At 48.0% G+C, this 23,263-nt stretch overlaps 1 protein-coding gene, 1 long non-coding RNA gene and 1 pseudogene across 3 annotated transcripts; 2 read left to right on the forward strand and 1 right to left on the reverse strand.

Annotated features, from left to right (window-relative positions):
- Positions 1-130: 130 nt before the first annotated feature.
- On the reverse strand, positions 131-22,957 carry VPS35 (VPS35 retromer complex component). 2 transcript variants are annotated; one of them, XM_036231230.1, is made up of 17 exons: positions 22,873-22,957; positions 17,900-17,998; positions 16,926-17,022; positions 16,061-16,184; positions 15,381-15,563; positions 13,836-14,049; positions 12,801-12,884; positions 12,300-12,409; positions 10,867-10,963; positions 10,612-10,760; positions 9,044-9,251; positions 8,574-8,729; positions 6,991-7,113; positions 4,948-5,127; positions 4,262-4,501; positions 1,902-2,045; positions 131-1,116 (listed from the first exon to the last, which is right to left on the reverse strand). In XM_036231230.1, exons 1-17 carry the CDS (start codon positions 22,873-22,875, stop codon positions 937-939), a joined length of 2,391 nt encoding a protein of 796 aa, XP_036087123.1. In that variant the 5' UTR covers positions 22,876-22,957; the 3' UTR covers positions 131-936. The 2 variants fall into 2 exon arrangements, with proteins under 2 accessions (XP_036087123.1, XP_036087122.1); XM_036231229.1 differs by lacking the exon at positions 22,873-22,957 and adding an exon at positions 22,535-22,591.
- On the forward strand, positions 1,660-1,778 carry LOC118611747 (annotated as a pseudogene).
- Positions 16,357-16,643, forward strand: LOC118611323. The gene is made up of 3 exons (XR_004954178.1): positions 16,357-16,421; positions 16,452-16,571; positions 16,602-16,643. It is a non-coding gene; the product is annotated as an uncharacterized LOC118611323 (long non-coding RNA).
- Positions 22,958-23,263: the final 306 nt, after the last annotated feature.

Consider the following 23,263-nt stretch of genomic DNA (forward strand, 5'->3'; position numbering starts at 1 on the left):
GGGGACAGCAAAGGTGAGCGGATAGCCAGGGGGCACGAGAGCTCCGCAGCCTCATCACCGGGAAAACATCCACTCCACCCGCACTGAGCTAGTTCCTCTTACAAACCAAGTATGAAAGGGAGAAAGTCCAAAATTGTTAATAGCAACTTTATTCTCACTGGTGCAAAAAAAAAAAAATCATAATTGTATGATGCATTTCCCCCTAAATTTACAATAATGAAGGTTATACATAAATTATATAGATCACAAATTTTCTATTTTATACTATTTAGAACAAAATTATTTTGATAAATATGTCAGAGGACAACATAGGTTTAATGGATGGCCGAGTCCAAATATGCAAAATATAGCTTCTGGTTTTGACCATGGCGCTTTAAAATCCTCGAACATGCATTAATATAGTCTAGTTGTAGGGAAAATATTATACATGGCCTCATCTTGCATTTAGGGAAAAGCCCAAGCTGAACTTCACATACGGTATCCCTTTTCTCTAAATTAATCTCGAATTGGACTAGAGAACAAAGAGACAGACGCTTTCGGGTTAGTACCCCAAGTAAAGAAGAGAATTACACAATCAACAACGAAACAAAACAGAAAAGGAAGGAGAGTTTCATTAGTAGCTGAGAGAAGTGGTTTTTAAGTATTTTTGCTTTGTTTTGTTTTCTTTTGTTTTTTTTTACAGATCACAGGAATTTTAAATCGCAAATCAATCATGCTACTTGGGGTGATCAGACAGGCCTGAACACTTACGACGTGGATAACTCTGTTAAGGTCTTGAAGGTGAGCGTCCGGAGGTGCTGGGTAAAACACATCGCAGGTAAGAAACAGGAAACCTACCTCAGCATTTCTGAAAGGCACAATCTATGGAAGGAAAACCTAGGATAGCAGAACCCTCACTGGATGTACACGGAAAGGAGTGTGGTGAACCCGCCGCCCTCAAAGGACGAGGCCTTCGTAGATGGGCCCCTCGGATTCTGGCGATTCCCGCCTCAAGCGCAGATGCTCCAGCGTGTTATGAAAATGTTTGTTAATCTGCTCTGTTTCTTCACTGGACTCAAGATTTGGGAGGTCTTCTCGAATCTTTTGGATAAGCTGGTTCAAAACCTGAATCGTGACCTACAAAAAAAAGTGCACAATTTCATGGTTGAGCGTGTACTACAAAAAATAAAGGGCAATTTAATAAGAATGTTCTGAGGAGCTTACACTACTCATATCAATTCCCAGAATAATTATGGGAAAAAAAGCGATGAGAACATGATTCCTGGTTTAACAACTTTTGGCTATTTATCAAGAACAAAAAAATAAAAAATACAGAGCATCATGAACCAGAAGATCAAAAGCAAAATTATATTTAACCTACAAATCTTGACCACCTCTGTTATGCTAAAAGGATGATTTGTTGTTTAGTTAAGAATTATTCTAAATCTGTACATGATGACGGTTTGGTCCACTGTTCAGCATTTGTACATTATTTCGTCTCTTAAACACAGAGCCTATTTTTATAAACTATTTCTAAGCAAAAGGAATGAGAACTTCCTTGCATGTAAAGAGTACTTTCGTTAGAGATGCATCTCCACAGACAGGAGGATCTGGGAGAAATAAAGACCAGTAGATGGATTCTCTCAACTTTGACCCTTATAAACGAAAAAGAAATGTCAGGCCTATGGCCATGCCACCCTGAACAAGCCCAATCCCGTCTGATCTCAGAAGCTAAGCAGGGTTGGGCCTGGTTAATGCTTGGATGGGAGACCACCAAGGAAAACCAGGTGTTGTAGGTGTTAACAAAAAAATCATTAAAAAAAAAAAAAGAAATGTCAGAATGCTAAGCTTTTGTGCGTATTGACTCTAAGAGCAGGAAAGGAAAATATAGTTCCCCAGAAACACTTTGTTAATTCACTTACCGCATCATTCTCCTTCTCATAAAAATAGATATATCTGTTCAGAATTTCTATAAAAAGCTGCACTTGTAGAGAGGGGTCCATGCACTGATTTGCTATTTTTAGGGCTTTCTTTAGGCATTCCATTACCCTCTTGCCTCCGTGAAGCTGGAATAAAGGGGAAGGGAGGAGCATAGAAGAGATTAATGAGTCACGAGTGTCCCTTCTCACACAGGGGACACACACAGCGGCTCTTTCGTGTTTTAAAGGGACATGACGAATTTAAATCCTCTTCATTTTTTAAGAACGTAGTTATATTTTAAAATAAATGTTATGTTTTATATACTTATATGCTAAATGTTGTATATTTACATACAGCCATACGTAGGAGATATCACAGGTTTGGTTCCAAACCACCACAATAAAGTAAATATCACAATAGAGCAAGTCACGCCGATTTTTTGGTTTCTCAGTACATATGAAAGTCAGGTTTACATGTAGTCTAGTAAATGTGTATTGAACTATGTCTAAAAAAAACCCCAATGTGCACATCTTAATTTGAAAGTACTTTCTCGCTAAAAGACGCCACCCATCGCCTGGACCTCAGCGAGCCGAGTCCTTCCCACTGGCGCGGGTCCAGCCCCGCCACTGCCGCTGCCACTGCGGCCTAGCTGGGGCGTCGCAGGCTGGGGCCGGGGCCACGGCGGCAGGTCCCTGAAACACAGGGCAGCGAGGTCGGCCTCACCTTGGCCTTTCCTTTCTCCAGCGACCGCTCTGCAGCGCGCAACACGGTCCCACAGCACTTTGCCCGCAGAACTTTCAGAACCAGGGACAGCGCCAAGCCCAGCCGCTGCCTCTGCACCTGCCTCTACACGGCATCCCAAGCCCCTTGCGGGCGCCGCCACGGTCTTCACCAGAGACCACGTTCCCGGCGGCTCCTCGCACTCAGGCTCCGTGGCGAGGTCGCCGCAGAGCAGTCGCACCAGTGGCCCCACTTCCTGTTCCGGCTCTCCCGCACTGACGTCTGGGGCCCTTGAGGTCGCCCACGAGGGCTGGAATCTACATCTTCCGCGCTCGGGCGAGTGCTGACGTCTGACCTCCTCCCTGGAACCATGTGCGCTCTAAACGGCTTCTGGCATGCGGGGTCCTTGCCGGGCTTCCAACTGACTTCACCCAGACCCGTCGGAGGAGCCACTGTCTGTCGCGGCTGTGGCCAACGGGACGTGCTTCTCGAATAATAAGACTCTGAAGCTGAAGTGACCCCTTGGGCCATGGGCTGCGGGTGGAGGCCGTGTCCTCAAGCACGAAGGCTACATCAGTCTCGTGTCCGTCACCACCGGAGCTCGTGGGTGACCAGGTGCACCGTCGGCGAGCAGAAATATTTTGAAAAGAACCTTCCGAGAAGCAGGTGTCAACAGTGGCCTTAAAATACTCAGCAAGCCACGCTGCAAACAGATGTGCCGTCACCCGGCTTCGCCGTCCATTCATAGAGCCCGGGCAGAGTGGGTTTAGCAGGATTCTTAGGGACCCGAGGATTTTCAGAATGGCAAATGAGCACCGGCTTCAACTTAAGGTCACCAGCTGCATGAGCCCTGCCAGGGGAGGCGGCCCGTCCTCTGAGCTCTGAAGCCCGGCCCGGCCTCCCCGCCAGCTACAAACGTCCTAGACAGCACCTTCTTCCAGCGCGAGGCTGCGTCGTCTCATCAGAAACCCGTCGTCTGGAGGAGCCGCCTTCACGCACGGCCTCAGCCAGACCTTCTGGAAAACCTGCTGCTCCCCCCGCACTTCCGTTACGGCGCCGGCTTCTCTCCACCTCGGCCCCGGCGACCCAGCCTCTGCCCGCTTCAGAGACGGGGACCGGCCGGTCGGTGGAGCAGTCAGAACACACTCAGCACTCACCGATTAAGTCCATGCTGCATGGGTGTGGTCTGCGGCACCCCAAGACAACGACAACGGTAACATCATAGATCACTGATCACAGACCGCGACCAGCACGACCATGATAAAGAAGCTGGAAATACTGCGAGAATTGCCGAAATGTGAGACACGTGAAGTGGGCAAATGTGGCTGGAAAAACGGTGCCGACAGATCCGCGCGGTGCAGAGCTGCCACAAACCTTCAATCTGTAAAAACGCAGTGTCTGCAAAGTGCAAATCCCAGGATGCACCTGTGTCACGTGCATCTTAAAGGCAGAGGTGTGAACCCGTTCTGTCACGACACCCTCGGAGTGGAGGCGTCACTACAGGACGTAAATATGCATTCCTTTCCTTTCCATTTAACAAAACCAAGCAATTTTCCCCGTCCGGTCACTAAGGACTCCCATGCTTTGCCTCCAGGGCACAAGCGCCAGTGGCCGCCCCTGCTCGGACCCCCGGGCCACCTACCTCCTCGCCGTTTCTGTCCGTGTTCCTGATGGGCCAGAAGAGGTGGGCGCAGGTGCTCACGGCTCGGCCCTGGTCCGGCTTCTTGAGCAGCTTGGACGCGGCCAGGGCGCACTGCGTCCGCAGCGGCTCGTGGTTCTCCTCGCTGAAGCACTTCATCCTCTCGAACGTGCCGATGATCAGCGTGATGGCCGCCAGCTGCGCCTTCGAATCGCTGATCTCGTCTTCGTACAGAGAAAACGCCTGGCGGACACGGAGCGGAAGGGGCCTCTGGGGGTCAAGCACCAACTCGGGCGTTCCCCGAAGTCCCCGCCTGGAGGGCGCAGAACGTGCGCCCTCCTGGCGGCGCCCGACACCGCTGACACGGCGACGATGCCGACGAGCTGCCACGAGGACACCTGTCCTCCCTGTCGTCTAACCCAGGGTCCCCGAACAGAACCATTCCGCAACAGTTTTACCGTAATCCACCCATCACGGTAAAATCTTCAATCCCGTTACCGCCCAGGCAGTGAGGGGTTTTCCTGCTCGGAAGCAGGCAGCATGGCCGGTTCTACGAAGTTCCCGGTCAGGGGGAAGGGGTGGTCAGGAAGCCAGGGGCAGGAAGCCCATGTGCGCTGCCACCGCGGCGCGGACAGGGGACCCAGCGCAGCAGAGCGGATTCCACAACCCGCACGGGAACGGGCTCTCACCTGGGACATAAACTCGTAGGCGACCGTTTCGTGATTCTCAAAGCCGATCTCCCCGGCGGCGAGCGCGCCCTGCAGGAAGAGCCGCAGCGGCAGCTCCGCCAGCTCCGCTTTGATCAGCGCGCTGATCGTCTGGTGAGCGAAGGAGAAAATCTTCTGGCATTTCTTCTCCCACTTGTCATCCTGAAACCAAAAAAAGTTGTTGAATTACCTTACGTTCAAGATGAACTTGCTCACACACACTTATTTCACGTAAAACTTCTACAGGACAGTCCGAGAGCGACCATGGTGAGCTCCCGGGTTCCTGCTGTCATCTTTCTTCTCTGGCTCATTTACGAAGCACAGCAGTAAACCGAACAGATGTTCTCTCGAAACATCCATCTGAGATCGCTGGCTCTGCAATCTTTAAATATTAGGAATTGGTTTCTATTCTTATCAGAAAAGCAGCACAAAAATGTTATAAAAGTAATTATTATGATGTTGGTTATATGTTGAAATGACATCTTTCACATATATGTTAAATATATTATTTAAAAAATAAAAAAGAAATAGATAAAAAAGAAAAGCAACACGTTCCCAAACTGGACAAAATGAAAATGCACACAATCATCCCCAAATCTGTCTCCGCCCGGCAATAATCACGGACTCCGTTCAGGTGTCCGCGTCTCCCTGTCTTCTTCCTTTGCAGAGGTCACGCGGCTGCGACGTGTGGGCACAGGTTTGCTGTGTTTTAAGGTCACTCTCTGAGGAGTTACACTGGGCTCCTGCTGGTGCAATTTGCATCAAACTTCTTTTCTACTTACTTTGTTGTAACAATTTTCCTCACGACGCTAACGTTATTTGAAGTCATTTTAATCACTAGAAAATATTCCACAAACTGGACGGAGCATAATTTACTTGACTCTTTCCTTTCGGAAAAGATCTGTAACAGCATAATGAACGATCTTTATACGCAAAGCTTTACTGAATCCCTAATTACTTCTGTAAGATAAATTCTCAGCAGTGTAACTACTGGACCTGTTACAGCTCTAGTTACATCCTGCGGGAATTTTCACGGAGACGAGTGACTGACCGGGGATGGACCCCCACCGCGCCACTGCCACCGCGGCTCCTGCGCTGCCTTTCCTCTTCACCAGTCCGACTCCTCAAAAGCTTCGCTGCTGTGCTTACTAGTGAGGTTTCGATGTTGCACCCATGTCTGACCACCCCAATTTCTTATTAAAGCGATCGGCTCTCTTCCTTTTTAGGAGAGAACAGGGAGGGTGGCCCTGCGGACTCAGGGCAACGAGCCGGGCAGAGTCCGCGGTGCGGGCCGTGGCACCAGCGCTGCGCTCACAAACGTCTCCCCTCACGGCGTCGGGAGCGGCTGCACGGAAGGCTGGCCAAAAGCTGCTGCGCCCAGCTGGCAGGTGCCCCGAACAAACCCCGTGTCTGCCTTAGCTGAAAATCAGGGCTACTGAGGTTCGTTCCTTAGCATGCACCTGACCGCTGACGCTCCAGCAGTCAGACCGAGGGGTTTTCTACAAAGCCGCACCACTCAAGACCGAAGCCATGATTCGGCTGGGGAAAGGAATAAGCTCATAAAAAGGTATTCAACTGAAAAAGTGACTCCATCGCAGGCTTTCGGAGAGAGGCGATGCGCCCTGCTGGGCCGTCGCCGGGCGGAGGGAGGGGACTGCTCTCGCCCGGCGCACACCGCGGCCTCCGCACGGGGTGGGGGGCTGCACCAACCCCCGCAGGCTGCGCCGCGAGGACCCCGAGAACCACGGATCTCTCACCACGGGAAAGACTCCCGGCACAAATTCACACTGTTCGAGCCTCTCGTTTCCCAGTGCTCTCACGTGACCCCTCAGCCAGCACGTGACCCGCCCCCATGGCCCTGAGGACACTCAACGCAGGGCAAGCAATGACCACGTTACTGGAACCGGGGTTTGTCACCCGGCTGCTTTCGGATGTGTTTGAAATTTTACGTAACGATAAACTAAGATCCACACACGGGGGGAGGAAAAGGAGAAAAAGAAGCGACATGCTTAAAAGCAAACCCACCACTTTCGCGCTGTCCTTGTAGCGGAACGCCAGCTGGTACGCGGCGAACACCAAGGGCGGCAGCGTGAAGCGGATCCGCTGGTTCCCGCCGGCCCCGAAGTGCTTCCGCGCCGTGTTTAGAATCTGATGGGACGAGAAGAGACCGAGACGATTCGTCTTTCCTGCGCTGTGATTGATGGCTCTGATCGCCCTGCCGCTACCGGCTTCGGGACACACATGCCCTGCCGGGCTGCTCGGCGGGCGCTCTGCCTTCTTACCTCGCGAAGTCACTACAGCCACCCTGGGGACAGAGGCCTGAAAACTCCTCTGATACAGCAGGGAGGCTGTCCTCCCCAGGGAGTGGGGCCTTAAAGGTCCCTGCAGGCAGGTGACCACTGGCTGCACAGGAAGGCGCCCCTGCTAACCACTGCATCCATTACAAGACAAAAAGGAAAACACACGTAAGCACGCGTGTGACACGGACACGTAAGGGACTCAGGCAAAAACAGGCACAATCGGCCCGTCACCACGCACAAACGACAGACACATGGGCAGCGTGAGAGGCCACGGCGCCCAGAAAGGGTCACCGGGGCGGGTCCGAGTCTCCCACCGCACCACCCGGGATCAGCTGCTTTGCACACTGCTTAGGAAGCAGCACAAGAGTGTCGCTGTGACAGGAAGGGACCTGCAGGAGGAAGGCAGGAGCCCCCTCGAACCCGGGTGTCCGTCACGGCACCTGACACTCCGCCTCGTGGGACCACTTCGCCCCAGCAAGAACGAGGCCGCCATCGGCACCCCCTTTCACTAAATTCCCCGCTAGCCGTCTGCAGTGCTCGGGCGACAGGTTCTGTTCGTGCCACAGAGGCTCCGGGGACTGTGGTAAGGGAAGGGAGGGCCGCGTCTGACTGTTCTGCACCAGGAAATGGAGTTAAGAAAAAGGCAACCTGACTTTTCAAGTCTTTTCACACATCTTCAATGTGCCAACCACATAGGACCTACATATGCAAGCCTTGGACGCACAACTCAATTGAATGTAAGGATGGTTGCTGATTCTTTAAAAGCAACACAGCTTAGGACATGGCTCCAGAGTGTAGCGAGCGGTTAGCACGTCTGCTTTACACGCAGAGGTCCTGGGTTCACGCCCCAGTGGAGCCACGGTCCGTGGTCTACAGTCTATGGCCCTGCCACCCTGAGGAAGCCCGATGTCTGATCTCGAAAGCTAAGTAGGGTCGTGCCCGGTTAGTACTTAAATGAGAGACCACCTAGGAAGACCAGGTGCTGTAGGCGTAAATAATAATAAATAGTAAAAAAATAAATAAGTAAAAGCAACACGGTTTTAAAAACGAGCATGGAAATGATTGCTGGCCACCCAGCTGAAGGACAGGCTTTCCTGCGGTCCCGAGGAAGTCTCCCGAAGGAACCAGAGCGACCAGCGTGTTCCTCCTGAGCTCCGGAGGTTCACACTTGTGGATTTGTAGATACAAAGCCACGGATGCCACCGAATCTCTCATTTGGTTGCGATTCTTTCGAACCCTTCTAAGCCCACAAGCCACGTGAGACTCCAGAGCCCCAGCAAACGGGGTCTGGTAAGAGTGAACTCGTACCAAGTACTGCTGGTCAGGGTCCTCAGACCGCAGAAGATGGATGGCTCGGCCCACAAGGCCCTGCTCGTCGGCGAAGTCCTCGGGATCGGGGTCCTCTACAGGTTGGTCTGGCTGGTCCTGAATCAGCGTGGACACCAAATTCATTATGGAATCCACCTGTGACACAAGGGACAGAAACCCGCTGGAGTGAAACCATCGATACACAAAGCCACTGTCAAAAGCATTTCTAGTTACACAAAGTTACAAAACAGTATCACTATCAACGACATAACTCTTTTTTTTATAAGAAAGTATATGCATGTTGATACGAAGACAAAAATCTAGAAAGAGATGCAGCAAACGTCCAACGGAGGCGGTTCTCTCTCTGGAGGGCTTACAGTGTTTTATAGCCTCTCCCTTACACACCTCCCATTTTGTAATTTACACAACGAATGAGCTTCTCGCACAGTATGGCGTGCTGCTGTTCTCACCTGGTCTTGAGAAACGATTTCTGTGTTATAATCTAGAACATTACTAAGCACGTAACAACTCATGCTCTTTCTAGACTCATAGTCGAAGTACTCAAAGAGTGGGTGAAAGTGCTTCAGTTTCAAGACGGTTAGAATATTGTTGTATGTGTCAACAGGTATCTTCAAGAGTCTGGTGAGCTCCTTCGAGACCGCACTGCTGGTAGCAATACTACAGAAGAAAGAAAGCAGGGCTTTAATGAATCACATTGACTTTCTATACACTTGTTTCATAAAAATTTGGAAATTTTCATTAATACATTAAAGAAAATGGGTCAACTGAGTCACATCACCCCAAAATACTCCAATGGCCTCCTCCCAAGATGCCTATCTTAAACGCATTTATTCATCTGTCAATGTCCTAGTGATCCAAAATGAGATGTAATACACTCCGACTCACGAACGGGTTGCAAAGCCCGCATTAAAGTGACTGTCTGGAGTTAGATGTGTCTAAGGGAAGTATTTAAGTATAGCTAGATTTCCAGGGTGGCCAAGAAGTACTGTATATTCATGATGAAAGTAAGTGGGAAGAAAAACCCACGCAAAACTAGCCTGTCAACACAACAGGAAAAAGCGTAAACAATTCCTTCTGCACTGGATGTTGGTGACAAGGAACGGCAAGGAGGGGCGTCTTCCTAGCAGCATCCTGTGGACGCCGAGGGCTGTCCCGCACTTATGACGACTTGAGAGGTCGGGATTTCCAATCCTTTATTTTGCCTAATTTTACTTTAAAACTAATTTAATGGGGGAAGCTACAGACACATTGTTGTTATCATTCAAGATCTGGAATGTCTTTTAGTTCACCAAAAAAATGGAGGACCGAAAGAAAAAAGGGGATGAAAGAGGTAAAAGAGAAGAAGAAAGCTCCTGACGCCGCTACGCGGCTGGAAGAGCCGTGGAGAGGAGAGACGATGTGGGTGAAACTAGGAACAGGCGGTTCCAAGGGCCTGGCCCGAGCCCTGCTCAGAAGCAGGGAGGGTGGACAGTGAGGGGGAGGACGGGAGCGGGACTGCCCACAGTGGCCACCAGAGGGTGCCACACGCCCAGGGAAGCACAGCTAACTAAGGGCGCTCTGAGCAGGCATCAGAGCATTTTCATAGTTTCCTTGATGGTATCAAAATCAAACGAAAGAGTATTTTAAACCAATTTCATTTTCACGCCTTCAATACACACATGCCCCTAATTCTTCATGACTTACTCATCGGTAGTAAACCGCTTCTTATGGAAATATCGCTTGATGTAAACGGTTTTCCTACCTGTTTAAAAATACATTCATGAATGCGAAGGGGCCAGAACTGGGGACACTGGCCCCTGAAGACTGCTTATGGTCCACGACTGCCACTACTTGATCAATGTGCATGGCCATACCTGGCTATCACTCTGTCCTGATTAATACCAAACATGTGAACCCAGCAAATGCTTAAAATCAGATAAATGCTAACATTTCAGAAAGGAATTGACGAAGAAAAACGAATCTGGGACAAAAAAGTAACCTTATAAGGGTTTTTTACAAAAATGCGACTTTGACTTACTGTTCAAGGTTGAGCTTATTAAATATCTCCACTGTCGTTTCTAGAACTTTGTCGACATAGTCCACGCGGTCTGGGTAGCACTTCATGGCGAGATTGATGAGAGACACCTGTAGGGACACGACGTCCTCCGAAGGCATGTCCTGTCTGGACTGCAAAGTTTAGAAAACCACAGAGTTTATCTCAAACAGTTACAAAAACACCTACCAGCTGAAAAGTTTCAAAGTTTCGAGAACTTAGGAGAAAAGCCGTATGTACCTGTATTACCGTAGCCACCTGCTGTGAAAATATATCAAAAAGCTTAATATCTGCTGGGATTCCAGGTCCATCTTCTCGGTGAGCGAATAAAGCTAATCTGGAAAACAAAATAATCCGTGTATTAAAAAGATACAGAGCAGCAGGATCACAGACGACGTTTACTCTTCTTGCCGCTCTGTATCTTCGACAAGCGTACTGCTCCTAGAGCATTAAACGAGGTTTCTAAAAAGGACACGGGATGTAGCCAAGGAGTCCCGCATTTCCTTTTAAACTAGTTTTGCCAACGGTGCCTTTTTTCGCCGCTTTCTCACTCTATCCCACACGTAAATAGATGGTCAACAGGCAGAATTCGCCAAATTCTTTGAAGCTGAGTTACGTAGATATGGACAGAAATGCATTTAAGTGACAGCCCTGATTATGAAAATAATCTTTAAGAGCTAAAAAGTACACAGACTACTTTGAGACTGCAGTTTCACTACTGTGGAGTTTAAGACACAACTGATTCCAAAAGTAGTAAAGTTGACTTCTGTTTTTCTTAAAAATAACATCTTAAACTGTTCTAAACAATGTCTCTTCAGTCATCATTCCCTTTGTCACGGTTCCAACTGGGTCCACACTCGGCTCTGCTCAGAAGAAACGCCACTGACAGGCTAGCTGGGCGACATCACACCCGACGCAGGAAAATCAGTTCTTAGCGCCCGTTAAGACCACGGCCAATTAACATGACATGGAGGATTCTGCCGCACAAATTCTCAGACTTCAAAATTGAAAACTCGGACGTTAACAGACGGCCGAGGCCTCGTGGGCACAGACCAGCCTGGGCACCCGGCCTCCCGGCAGTGCTCGGCATGCTCATGGCGGGACACGCTACGGGCTTGCGCTGGGCACAGCTGCCAAGCGGCGCCCACGAAGGCCACGCCGAAGGCCCACGTTCACACGTCTACACAAGACCAAGGGCTACGGAAATAAAACGTGCAACCAGAGAGTTTCCGAACACACTGGTGCCTTTAAAACGTGATAACGGCGATAAATGAACGTTCTTATTCCCCTGCCTCGCACGGCCACCTGATAAGGAAGACTCCAAATCAAACTGGTGCCCACGGAAAGATCACTTTTGTCTTGGGAAAAAAACAAATTCTGTTCTTTAGTGATCTCTGGATTTGTAAGGTTTAAATGACGGGCCTATATAACAACGTCTGTAGACGATCGTTAAATGCCATTATGTCCATGCCTCTTGCCCGATCCAATGCTAAAGTCCTTCACGCCTAAGCGAGGCAAGTACCTGGCAGATGCTCACGTTAAAGTGTAATTACACTAAAATTATCAGTATTATAAAGATGTAATAGAAACGAGTAATTCATGAATATGTTTTTTTTTTTAAATCCATGCTTCTGCAGTCAGGATGTTTGCCCTCCAGTGCTGGAAGCTCTTACCTATCAATTAAAGCGATGATGATGTTTTTCACATTTACATTTTGGTGTAACTCAGCACAGGCCCGAAGAAAAGGATTCAGAGTTTGAAGGTGGAATTCATCGGGAAAAACCTGAAAGTCAAATAATAATTGACTGATACAAGGAAAAGCATTTTACATTACATTTGGGACTTACTTATGGTACTTAAAGTTCTTTTTAATCTCATACAACTAAATTAAAATACAGTACTTTTAAGCCTCTCTAAACCTAAGTCCAGAAAGAAATATTCCACTAACCAATGTCCACTTAAAATTATACTAAAACTAATGAGACCTACAAAACTTGGAGGTCACGCTTTCCTACATTCGGGGGCGGGGGGGACATCAATTCAAAGATCAAGCTGTTAGTGAGAAAAAGGAATTCTTTACACAGGGAAAGCTTATCTTCTACTCTATCAAGGTTTTTCTCAAAGCAATGAAAATTAACATGAGTCATTTAAAAAAAATAAATGTTCTCACCAACCTGAATGATACACTCCATGAGATATTCTTGAGCCAAAGCATCCCTACAATTCACGACTTGCTCCAGTATGCCCGTCAAAACAATCTGAGAAAAAAAGAAGAGTTAAAAGGTTATTTTCAAAATTTCAAGTCATTTTTCTACTAGTCCATTTGGACTATTGTTTTAAAAATCGTATTTTGGAGTTTTCTCACTCATACTTCTAGATTAAATTTTAAATTTTTACAGAAGCCTTTGTAAATGGAAAATTCTGGCTTTCTATTTCGTGAAAGTCATTTGGGATGAGGTCCATTTCATTAACATCCTATCTTTGATGGTTTGCGCTTTTTGTGTCCTAAGAAATCTCTGTCTAATCCAAGGTGGTAAAAGTTTCCTCTGTGTTTTCTTCTAAAAGTTTCATAGTTTTAGATTTTATATTTAGGTCTCTGATCCATTTTCTTTTTTTTTAGTTTTTCTACAGTATGACGACTGGTCACAGTTTAGGGGTTTTGTCTGCATACAGATGTCCGACTGTTCCAGAACCATTTGTCGAAGAGGTTGCTTTGCACTTTTATCAAAGATAACTGATTATAAATATGTGGGTGTGTTCCAGATTGTCCATTACAGACGCCAGCGACCTGGCTCAGGGCCCAGTTTGTAAATCGCTCCCACACCTGCAGAGCTCGGCAGCTGCAGACCACATGGCTTGCAAAACCAAGAAATATTTACTGTCTGGTCCTTTACAAGTCTGTCGACCCTGCTTTATTCTCCTCCACAGATTTACGTGTTTATCCTTTTCACCAATACCACATTATCTTATGTAGCGTCAGAGTAAATTTATTGCAACACACAGTAAACCTCAACTTAAGGAAAACTGGTAATATTCAATCTTCTAATCCATGAACACAAACTCGAGATAGCTTTCAGTTTATGTAAGTTTTCTTTGATCGCCAATGGTTTCCAACATAATAGCATTTAACAAAACTATTTCTAATTTAAAAATCAGACTTCAATTTACAGCTTGTGACATAAGAAAAGGCAACAGTAAGAGCAGCGAACCTGTTTGTAACGCTCCACGTTGACGCCTTCCAGCTGGCTGAGGCGCACCAGGTTGGTCCCCACCAAGATCCTCAGCTCCTGTCTCTCCCGCTCTCTCTTCTCCCTGTCCCGGCTATGGCCCTGATGCTGCATTCGCACCCAGAGCTTATTCATTTCTGCGAAGTTGAGTAGCACAAAGTCCATGGAGTCACTGATATCGCCAGTTGTTTCTTCACTGCAATGAAACGGTCAGAAAAACCTTTATACACAGTGTTTACATCGCCATGACCCCTCTCCTTCTTATGTCTTTAATACACCAATACTTTATAAAATACACTTTCAACTTCACTGGCTTAGTGTTCAGTTTCAAGAGGAACAAACGCGAGAGAAAAAAACACCAGGAAGAAGACACTACACAAGTCTAAACGGAAAAGCACTTTCCCCCACTCCCTTCCCTGGGCCAACCAGACTCGTAAAACTACTCCATTAATTCAAGAAGCCTAAAACATCTGACATAATATACTGGTAACTACGACATTTTATTGTTAAATATTTCATGCTTTCAATTGAAATGTAAGCTTGGTGAGGGAGGGGAAAGACCATGTATTTCTTGCTTATTTTATATCTCCTAAGACGGGGAACTTAACAGTTTTCACAAACTTTTACCGATTGCCTAAATAAATGCTCAAAACTGAGAGTCCAATCATAATCGAGCAAAAAACCTCACAGTATTTTCTACACTGCTTCATGTTTATCTTTTTTATACCAGTTAAATCTTTTTGTCACACACGGTAAAATTTTATTATGTTTTTCTTTTAAAAAGGAACTGATGCAGATATACTAAAAACCACTGAACTGTACATGTTAGAAATAAATATGTAAACTTAAAAAAAAATTAAGGTCTTCACGAAACAGGGAAGCTGTCATATGAATACAGTTCACCCAGTTGGCTGAAGACCCACTTGGCTGACCTTCTGCATCTTTTGTGGGATAAAAGCACAATAAACTTGGACGCTGGAAGGCTAGTCACAGAGAAGACAGGGCTCTTTCTGAATGGCTTTCGTTTTTTTCTGTCTTGGAATTAATATCTAATATGTGTGCACAGGTCATCAAAATCACTTAAATTCTAAGGTAACTACCAGTCCATAAATTGTAAAAACTGATGGACATTCAAGAAACAACATGAAAACTAGACAGCTCATGGAAAAAGTGAAGCACTTGTCATTATTTCATTGTGAACAAAGTTTCAAAAAGTAACTCCTTTAAAAGTCCTATTTCCAAAGAATGGTTAATGGAATGGAAAACTGTTCTCAATGAGGTTACATGAAAACAGCGGGTTCTAATAATCCAGAGGCATTACTTTCGTGAGGGTTCATGTGCATCACGCCACGTACCCCGAGTTCCACATCACAGGGGAAATCGAAAAGCGAAACGCTACCAGTGACCGGCGTGGGTCGGAGGCACTGATTCGCAGATGTTTATTTTCTTTGATATACTCTTCCATATTTATCACGTATTTTACAGCAAAAGCACATTACGGCTAGGCCAAGAGAGAGCAGCGCTTACTCTGTGGGCTCGCCTTCGTCGGGCAGAATGTTCCTGGTGCACTGAAGAAGGTAGTTGCGCAGAAAGAGACCTCGCAGGGGATGCTGCACACCGCGGCACATCTCCACCAAGTCCTTCAGAATATCCTTCCTGGACTGAGGGAATGACTTGACATACACGACTCCGACCGTGATCAACAGGTAGCTAGGAGAATTATGAGGAAACGTCTGTTAGAGACACACTAGTCAACTCGAGAATGTGACCATGTCCAGACGCAGCAAATGCACACGTATTAAATAAACGAGACAGGGACGGAGTTCTCTCCCGCGCAATTAAGAAAGTACATCCTGATTTAAAATAGAAGCACTCAGTGCCACCCCCCGATTTACGCGAACACATGCAAGTGTCCATCCTATCCACATCCACATAGAACCGTCCCCTCCACGCCCATTATGAGGGAGAGGAGTGCCAAACCCACTTCTACGGTAGTCAAGACATCACACGCGGTTTGTCCATCTGCTTCTATTTCCAAATTGCCTCAATAATCTATATAACAAGTAAAACTACTCTAATAAAACTTTTAAAAATTCAGTTCTCTCCCCAAACAGTCATCTGCTTATTAAGAAACGACCTAAACACCGGTCTCCAGAAGCTGCTGGCTGTGCAGGACAGGGCGCGGCGGCGCGGGCCGTGGGACTCACAGTCTGGGGATGATGTTCCCCGCGTACTGCACCAGCTCATAGAGATCCGCCACCTTCCTTCCCTTGGCAAACTCGTCCGTCAGGTAGACCTCCAGGTAGTGCAGCTCGTCAGAAATGGCCATATCTTTTCAGTGTGATTAAGGACTCAAACGAAGCCGGCCCGAGCGACACTCGGGGCCGGTCAGTCATCGACCTCCTGGGCGGAGGGCTCGAACGCTAGTCCTTCGAGAGCGCGCGTTCAGGTGGAGCCAGATTCCGCTGGCCGTTCCGTACTTCACGGGCCGTGAAGGACGCCTGGTGACACAAAGCAGGACACAAGGACCGCGCGTCGTCGGTCCTCTCAAGGGTCTGGGCACGGCAGGTCACCCACTAACGGGTCTGGGCACGGCAGGTCACCCACTAACGGGTCTGGGCACGGCAGGTCACCCACTAACGGGTCTGGGCACGGCAGGTCACCCACTAACGGGTCTGGGAACGGCAGGTCACCCACTAAAGGGTCTGGGCACGGCAGGTCACCCACTAAAGCGTCTGGGAACGGCAGGTCACCGAACGCCCTTCCACTTCAGGGTCCCACACCGACAGAATCTAAGCATAAAGAACCAACTGCCCGACGGCCTTCGTGAAGGGTCTGAAAACCGAGATATGACAACCCACTTCAAGAAGTTTAAGCACAGAAAAACGGGTTTCTCATACTCAGGTTGTCTTTTTCTGGCTTAGCACATTTGCATGGAAAAGGAATACCATTCGGTTAAGACAATGAAGAATAACATAACTCTGGAAAAACTTAGTAATGAACAAACACAACATGGCCTTATCGAGAAAAAAGTATAGTCACAAAGTTCGTTCTTCAACGTTCAAAAGATACACAGCTCATAGTAGCTCTTTGGTGACAACATGGATGTCCGGAGCTCGCCGAGCATGTTGGAGGCGTGTTTCAGAGCGTCCATAAGCTTGTTTTTGTCCTACAGAAATACCAACAGAATTGATGAGAACGCTTATTTTAAATAAACACTTAACTTGGTTATGTAAACTCTTCCACCAAAGACTGGTTACAGTGTTTTAAAGGATACGGCACTTCAATTATTTTAATCCCATGAAAATCAAGTTTAGTTTCACCTTGTCTTCTGTCTACTGAACAGAAAGGGGGGCCTGTCTCACGGCCAGGGCCACGGCGCTCAGCGAGTCTCACGCGCCTAGGATCGCGAGCCTCCTGGGGCAGCTCTGATCATCGAGACCAGCTCCGCCGATGCGCAGTCTACCTGCCGCCAGGAGAGCTGCCATGCTGCCTGTTCGGAAGCAAGATACTATCCCGACAACAGCTGTCGTAGGCTAAAAGTCTTCAGATATGTCTGGAATGACTCCTCTAGATGCAGGAAACACTCGTCGTTCACAGAGACAGAAGCAGCTCCAGGCCCACCTGTCCCCTCCATCCTAAGACTTTTCCTTTTTTGCAAATTTGTTTGCAAGGAAAGCAATACAGTCAATACAGGTGCTTAGGAGAGCATATCACTACTCTTTAGACCGAAAGACACGCTCATCATCTTTACAGCAACCTGTAACTTGAAGTACCAGCCTATTTGGTTCCACTTCTTAAATTTTAATCCTAAGAATATAGTTTCTACACAGATTATTTCCTATCCTAGCTTTTAGAATGTGAAAATATATAAAGGGTATAAGAATAATTTTTAGGCTAGTTTCTACAGAAAACATCTATTCGGGACGGAAAAAAAGGCTTCAAGACAGAAAAAAGCTCCAGCCTGAGGGGTACTTAACATATGTGGGTACTTATAAAAATTCGTTGAGTGAATGGATTTAAATGCTTCCCTCGTGCCCCCTTACCAGGCATCTCTTCATCTGGAACGACTGGACCTTCACGGCCTGTATGGCTTCATCCAAGAGCTTCTCCTGCTCGTCCTGAGGCGACTGCTGTGTTGTAGGCTGGAAAATAAAGACACGTCCACTGGTGTCGCAGGGGCGCGCTCTTCGAGCAGCTCTGAGCCGTCCGCGGGGTCGGCCCCATCCTTTCCCATGGCTCGTCCAGTTCTCCTACACACACCCATCTATCAATTTTTGACGACCGCTGGACAGGCAGTTACGCCCGCCACTGACGCCGGCCTGCGAGCACTGACGGCGGGCGCTGGCGAGCACAGAGCATCTACTCTCAGAAGCTGACTGAGTGTTCCGCTAACACCTGGCCTCCAAGAAATGCGAGGTGCTGGTCTGTGGCCACCTGTTCTGCTGGTACACACCGGGTCAACCAGGAACGCAGCCGACCACCAATCCCTCTTGTCTTGGTACAGTCTACCCAAGTCTCTAAAAGTCTCTTTTTCTCTAGACTGCTTTTCACCTGCATTTTAGTCTATTCTTAGACCAAGGAACTAGCTCAGGACAACAGTGGCCCCCTTAGGTGATATGTAACAATGGACGAAACAGCTTAGAAATAAATGTCTGGAATCATCACTCCTGGCTTGCAGTAGACCACAGGGCACTCTCAAGTACCCAGCCCACCATTTCAAATTCAGAAATCTACATCAGATACTCTTCCCTTTGCCATCAGCAAAAATCTGCTTGCGAAGTGAATCGGCTCTACCCTTGAGGCAGAAGGAACCACTCTGTCCTTTACGTTGTATGAACACTGCGTCTACACCTCCACTACAGCAGCGTCACGTGATAATCATGGCCATTTTTACACCCTTGGGACCCAACACACTGCCTGACACATAACAGATACTTCACAAACGTTCAATGAACGAATGAATGTTCAGGTTATGTATTTAACAGAAAGCAACTAAAGAATCAAGACGTGAATGGGTAAACAAACTGTGGTATATACAAATAATGGAATATCATGCAATCATAAAAAGCACAAAAATATTGACACATGCTACGTGAATGAACCCAGAAAACATATGCTAAGTGAAAGAAGCCAGACGTGCAAGGCCACACATTGGGCGATGCCACTTCTACAAGGCGTCCGGCACAGGCGAGTCACCCAAGGAGACAGGGCAGAGTGGTGGTCACCAGGAGGGCGCGCGGGGGGTAACTGCTTAGTGAGCATGACCGGGTCTGCTGTCGGGGTGACAGAAACATTCTGGAACTAGATAGAGGTGGGGCTGCACAACACTGTCAACGTGCCAGATGCCGCTGAATTGTTTACCTGAAAGTGGTTAATTTCACGTTATGTAAATTACACTTTATTTAAAAAATGACTCAAGACAGAATGCCTCCTACACGATGAGCTGGAAAGGTGGAAGGCAAGGACTTCCATACAAACATGGAAGTTAAATCCAGTCTGTTCCATTACTGAAGATAATCAAAACCACGCTGAATTCTGAGATTAACAAAAACCCATAAAACCACTTCTGAACTAGAGTAGTTTATAAAAACTGAAAACTTTCCTGGCCTAATTTTGGAAAGAGAAAAAAAGTTAACTGAACTATAACCAATGTCAAGCATCTTTATTTTTTCCCACAGCAAACTGTAGTAAAATGAGTTTCCTTACAACCATACTTCTTCAGAAGCATACTAAATTTCAAAGAAAAAGTTGTATCTTTTAAACTAAACGTAGCGGAGACAGTAACACAGCAGAACTACCATGTCGAACGCCGGTTTCAGAGGCCGGGACCACTTAGTGGCGTTAAGCACATTCACACCGTTTACAGTTGTCACCACCACCCGTCTCCAGAACTGTTTCATCTTTCCAAAAGGAAACTGTGTCCTTTAAACAATGACGCCCTTCCCACCCCCACGCCTACCCCAGGAAGCTGCCATTTTACTTTCTGTCTGTGTGAGTCTGACTTCTCTAAGTAACCCATGTAAGAGGAATCACGCGATATTCCTCCTTTTGTGTCTGGTTTATTTCACTTAAAATAACCTTGGTTCATCCACGTCACATGTGTCCGAATTTCCTTCCTTTTTAAGGCTGAATAGTGTTCCACCACATGTATACACCATATTTTGTTTATTCATTCATTCCTTCCACCTTTTGGCTGTTCTGTATAATGATTACCTTTATATACCATATAAAACTGGTTATAAAGAGATTACAAACAATTCCAAAGACATTTCTATAAAACTGACTAGATTCGGTGATCTATAAACAAAGAAAATTTTAGCAAAATATTTCTATTTTTGTATCAACTGGCTTTAAAATTAGAAGAAACAAATACAAACTAGAAAATTACACTTATTACGAAGCAGGCTACAAACGAAAAGATAGAGCTATAATGAATGTTTTTTTACATGTTACTCATAAGGCAGTGTAGTTATTACGCAAATGGCTGTTCTAAGGGACTGTGTTGATGGCCTTCCTGGGGACTGGTGCACAGAGCAGGAGTGACGACACGGACATCTTATTAAACAAGCCAGGTAACCAATGCCTCCCCACCTGTGAAGCTGGCTCTCCACTTACAAAAGTCTGCACTTAGCAGCTACGTGAATCAAGAGAAAAAATGGAAACGCCATAGAATGGAGGTCAAATCACGTTTGTGATCAGGCTCATTTTAGCTTGAGACCCAAGCCAAACGTCCCTCCCAAGTCTACGCAGTTAGGAGGTACAGAGAACAGCAAAAGTCATCATGAACTTCTCACTTATAAAACTACTCTCCATTCACACAATGTGCTTTCATTTCCTCCTCTGGCAAACAGGGAAAATAAGAGTACTTACATCACTGTTATGAAGAATAAATGAAAGACACTGAGAAAGCTCCAGACTTGCCGAGCACTTAGTGCGAAGCACGCCCTAGAGTTACCCTGGTCATTCCAGGCCGCTATCGCCCCCCCTCCCAGCCACTGGCTGGTTGGTCAGTCTCTCCACTCACGCGGCAGATGCGATCAAACAACACGACGCATATCGACTGTTAAATGAAAACGACCCATCTCACCAAGATACGAATTTCATCACGTTAACGAAAGCGCTATTTAAAATATGACAAGGCACGAAGTAACAACTGAAGTAGGGGAAACTCAGGATGATGAGGGGCGGGAATTCACGAGGGGAAGACATAACCTGAATACCGACTGTCTCCAGCTTCATTCACCAACACACTTCCTTCCCTAGGAGCCCCTCGACAGCGCACGCCAGGAGCCCCCTGCTTCTCCCAGCTTCATCTACACTCAACGCCCCTTCTTCTCCACGTGGAGAATCTCTGCTCGGTTCCCCATGGTACTTCCTCCACGAGGCAGACCCCTACCTCCACGGCCCCACAGTGCTGGGCTAAGAAAACAAGCCTCTGCCTACATCCTGCTATGTTCCCCACGCACGCGATTCCCCTCTTGATTCCCCTAAGCTCTGTGAGGAGCGAGGGCCACGTCTATCTCCAGTGCCCCGCGCAGTCCACGACACAGAAGGTACACAACATGCCTGACAAACCGAACTAGATCCTAGAACTTTAGTGATTGGAAGAGCCAAAGAGTCCAACATTCATTTTCAAGTGTGAAAGTGAGACTCAAGTAAGACCAAGTGTGTTGCCCAGGTCAGAGACAGCGGCTGTGACAAGACTGATGATACTCAAGTTTTCTCTCCCACTAAAATTCACGAGGACAGGACCCTGCGTCTGGCTGGCTGCTCCGAACCAGGTCACCCAGCACAGGACTGGGGTATACAGCAGATCCTGAATTAAGTCCTTTCATTACAAAACACTATAAAGGTCAATCTGCAAATATTGAGAAATAGACAAAACCGAGTTAAATTTTTGCAATGTTCTTATAGCAATTCTCAACTGTAAAAATTCTGAGAAATAAGCAAGATCACCTTGTATAGCATATCATAGTAAAGTATGGCATAGTAAAGTGGTATATGTCATTTAATCCTGCTTTCTGCCATCAACACATTTCGAGTGAAGCCCCTTCCAGGAGCCTGTCCACAGAAGGTGAATAGCGAGATCACTGAAACTGATGTCCGGCACACCCACCTACAAAGGCATCATTTAAACATTGCAGACTCTGTCAAACGCTGATGAAAGACAAGTGACAACTTGCCTTTGTGGAAACTAGACACGAGGATTCACATTTTGAGGAAGTTCCAGTTTATGGGCCAACAGCCACACCACGATTTGCTGCCATCAGACAGGCGCCAAGGAGAATGCCTACTCCCAGCAAGTGAAATACCTGGATTTCATCAACGGCGAGACCAGTAAGGGAGCCTGGCTGCCCAATGAACAAATGTTAAAGGAAACAAGTCTCCCTTCCATCTGTCACAATAAATAGGTATCGGGTAGCATGGGTCCTTCCAGGAAATTCACGTAAGCGAATCCCTAGAAATCGCTGAAAAGAACGGCAGTCCACGGGGCCAGAGGCCGGGAACGGCCAGGGCACCTCTATGGCCCCTCCAGGAGGCATTTCCCACACAAAAAAAGGCGTGGGGCCGGCAGAACACGGCCAGGTATAAAGGTGGAGACGCTAGCTCTGGGTGGGTCCTGAGGCCACCCTGAGCCTCGGGGCCTCCGCACGCCCCCGACCCATCCTGGCGCTCACCGGCCCTGGGGCCCCGGTCAGGGCGGGGGTGGCCGACTTCATTCGGAGGCGTCCGCAGGCCTTCACGGACCCCAGAGCCTAGAGGCCGAAACACCCCCTCAGAGAGGCCGCCCGTCTCAAAGCAACGGCCGCGGCCAGGAGCCACCGCCCACCCCGGCCCCGATCGGACAGCCTGCGGCCTTCCCCGGCCCGTCCCTCTTCCCGCAGGCCGAGCCCGGCTGGTCTGCGCCGCGACTCGGCTGCCGGGCCCCAACTCCGCCTGCAGCGCTCTGTGGCGGCCGGATAGAGCGGGGGCGAAGAGAGGGCTCGCCCGGGGCCCGCCGCCCCTGCGCACTCACCATGGCGACTCCCCTGAACCTGCGGCAATCAGCGCCCACCGCGCGCGGAGCCTCCCGCGGTCAGGTGACTCCACGGCCCCTCCAAACCCCGCCCTCTCTAGCCCCGCCCCCGGACCTGCAGGCGGCTCCCCCATTGGCCCGCATCGAGGAATCCGAGTCTCGCGTATTTATTGGTCCCTGCCGCTTATCGCCGGACTGACGGACCTAGGCGCCAGCCAGTCTCTCCACGGCGTGGGAGAGGGCGGGGCGGCGCCGAGTAAGGGGTACTCGCTCAGCGTCAGCAAGGAGACACAAGAGGGAACGGCAGTGTTTGTCGAATTTGTCAAAAACGGAGAAATGGAAAGAGTGGGAGTCGATCGTCCACGTTCCCCCTCTTCCCGGGCGTGTGCCC

Source organism: Rousettus aegyptiacus, unplaced genomic scaffold, assembly GCF_014176215.1.
Source record: "Rousettus aegyptiacus isolate mRouAeg1 unplaced genomic scaffold, mRouAeg1.p scaffold_m13_p_14, whole genome shotgun sequence".
Taxonomy (NCBI): Eukaryota; Metazoa; Chordata; class Mammalia; order Chiroptera; family Pteropodidae; genus Rousettus; species Rousettus aegyptiacus.

Coding starts and splice junctions, on each gene's coding strand:
- VPS35 (XM_036231229.1), bottom strand. CDS start 22,576: ATGAAGTCGGCCACCCCCGCCCTGACCGGGGCCCCAGGGCCG. Junction 5,128..6,990: donor ACAAGGACAGCGCGAAAGTG/GTGGGTTTGCTT, acceptor TTTTGGTTTCAG/GATGACAAGTGGGAGAAGAA. Junction 4,502..4,947: donor CCTACGAGTTTATGTCCCAG/GTGAGAGCCCGT, acceptor CGTGTCCGCCAG/GCGTTTTCTCTGTACGAAGA.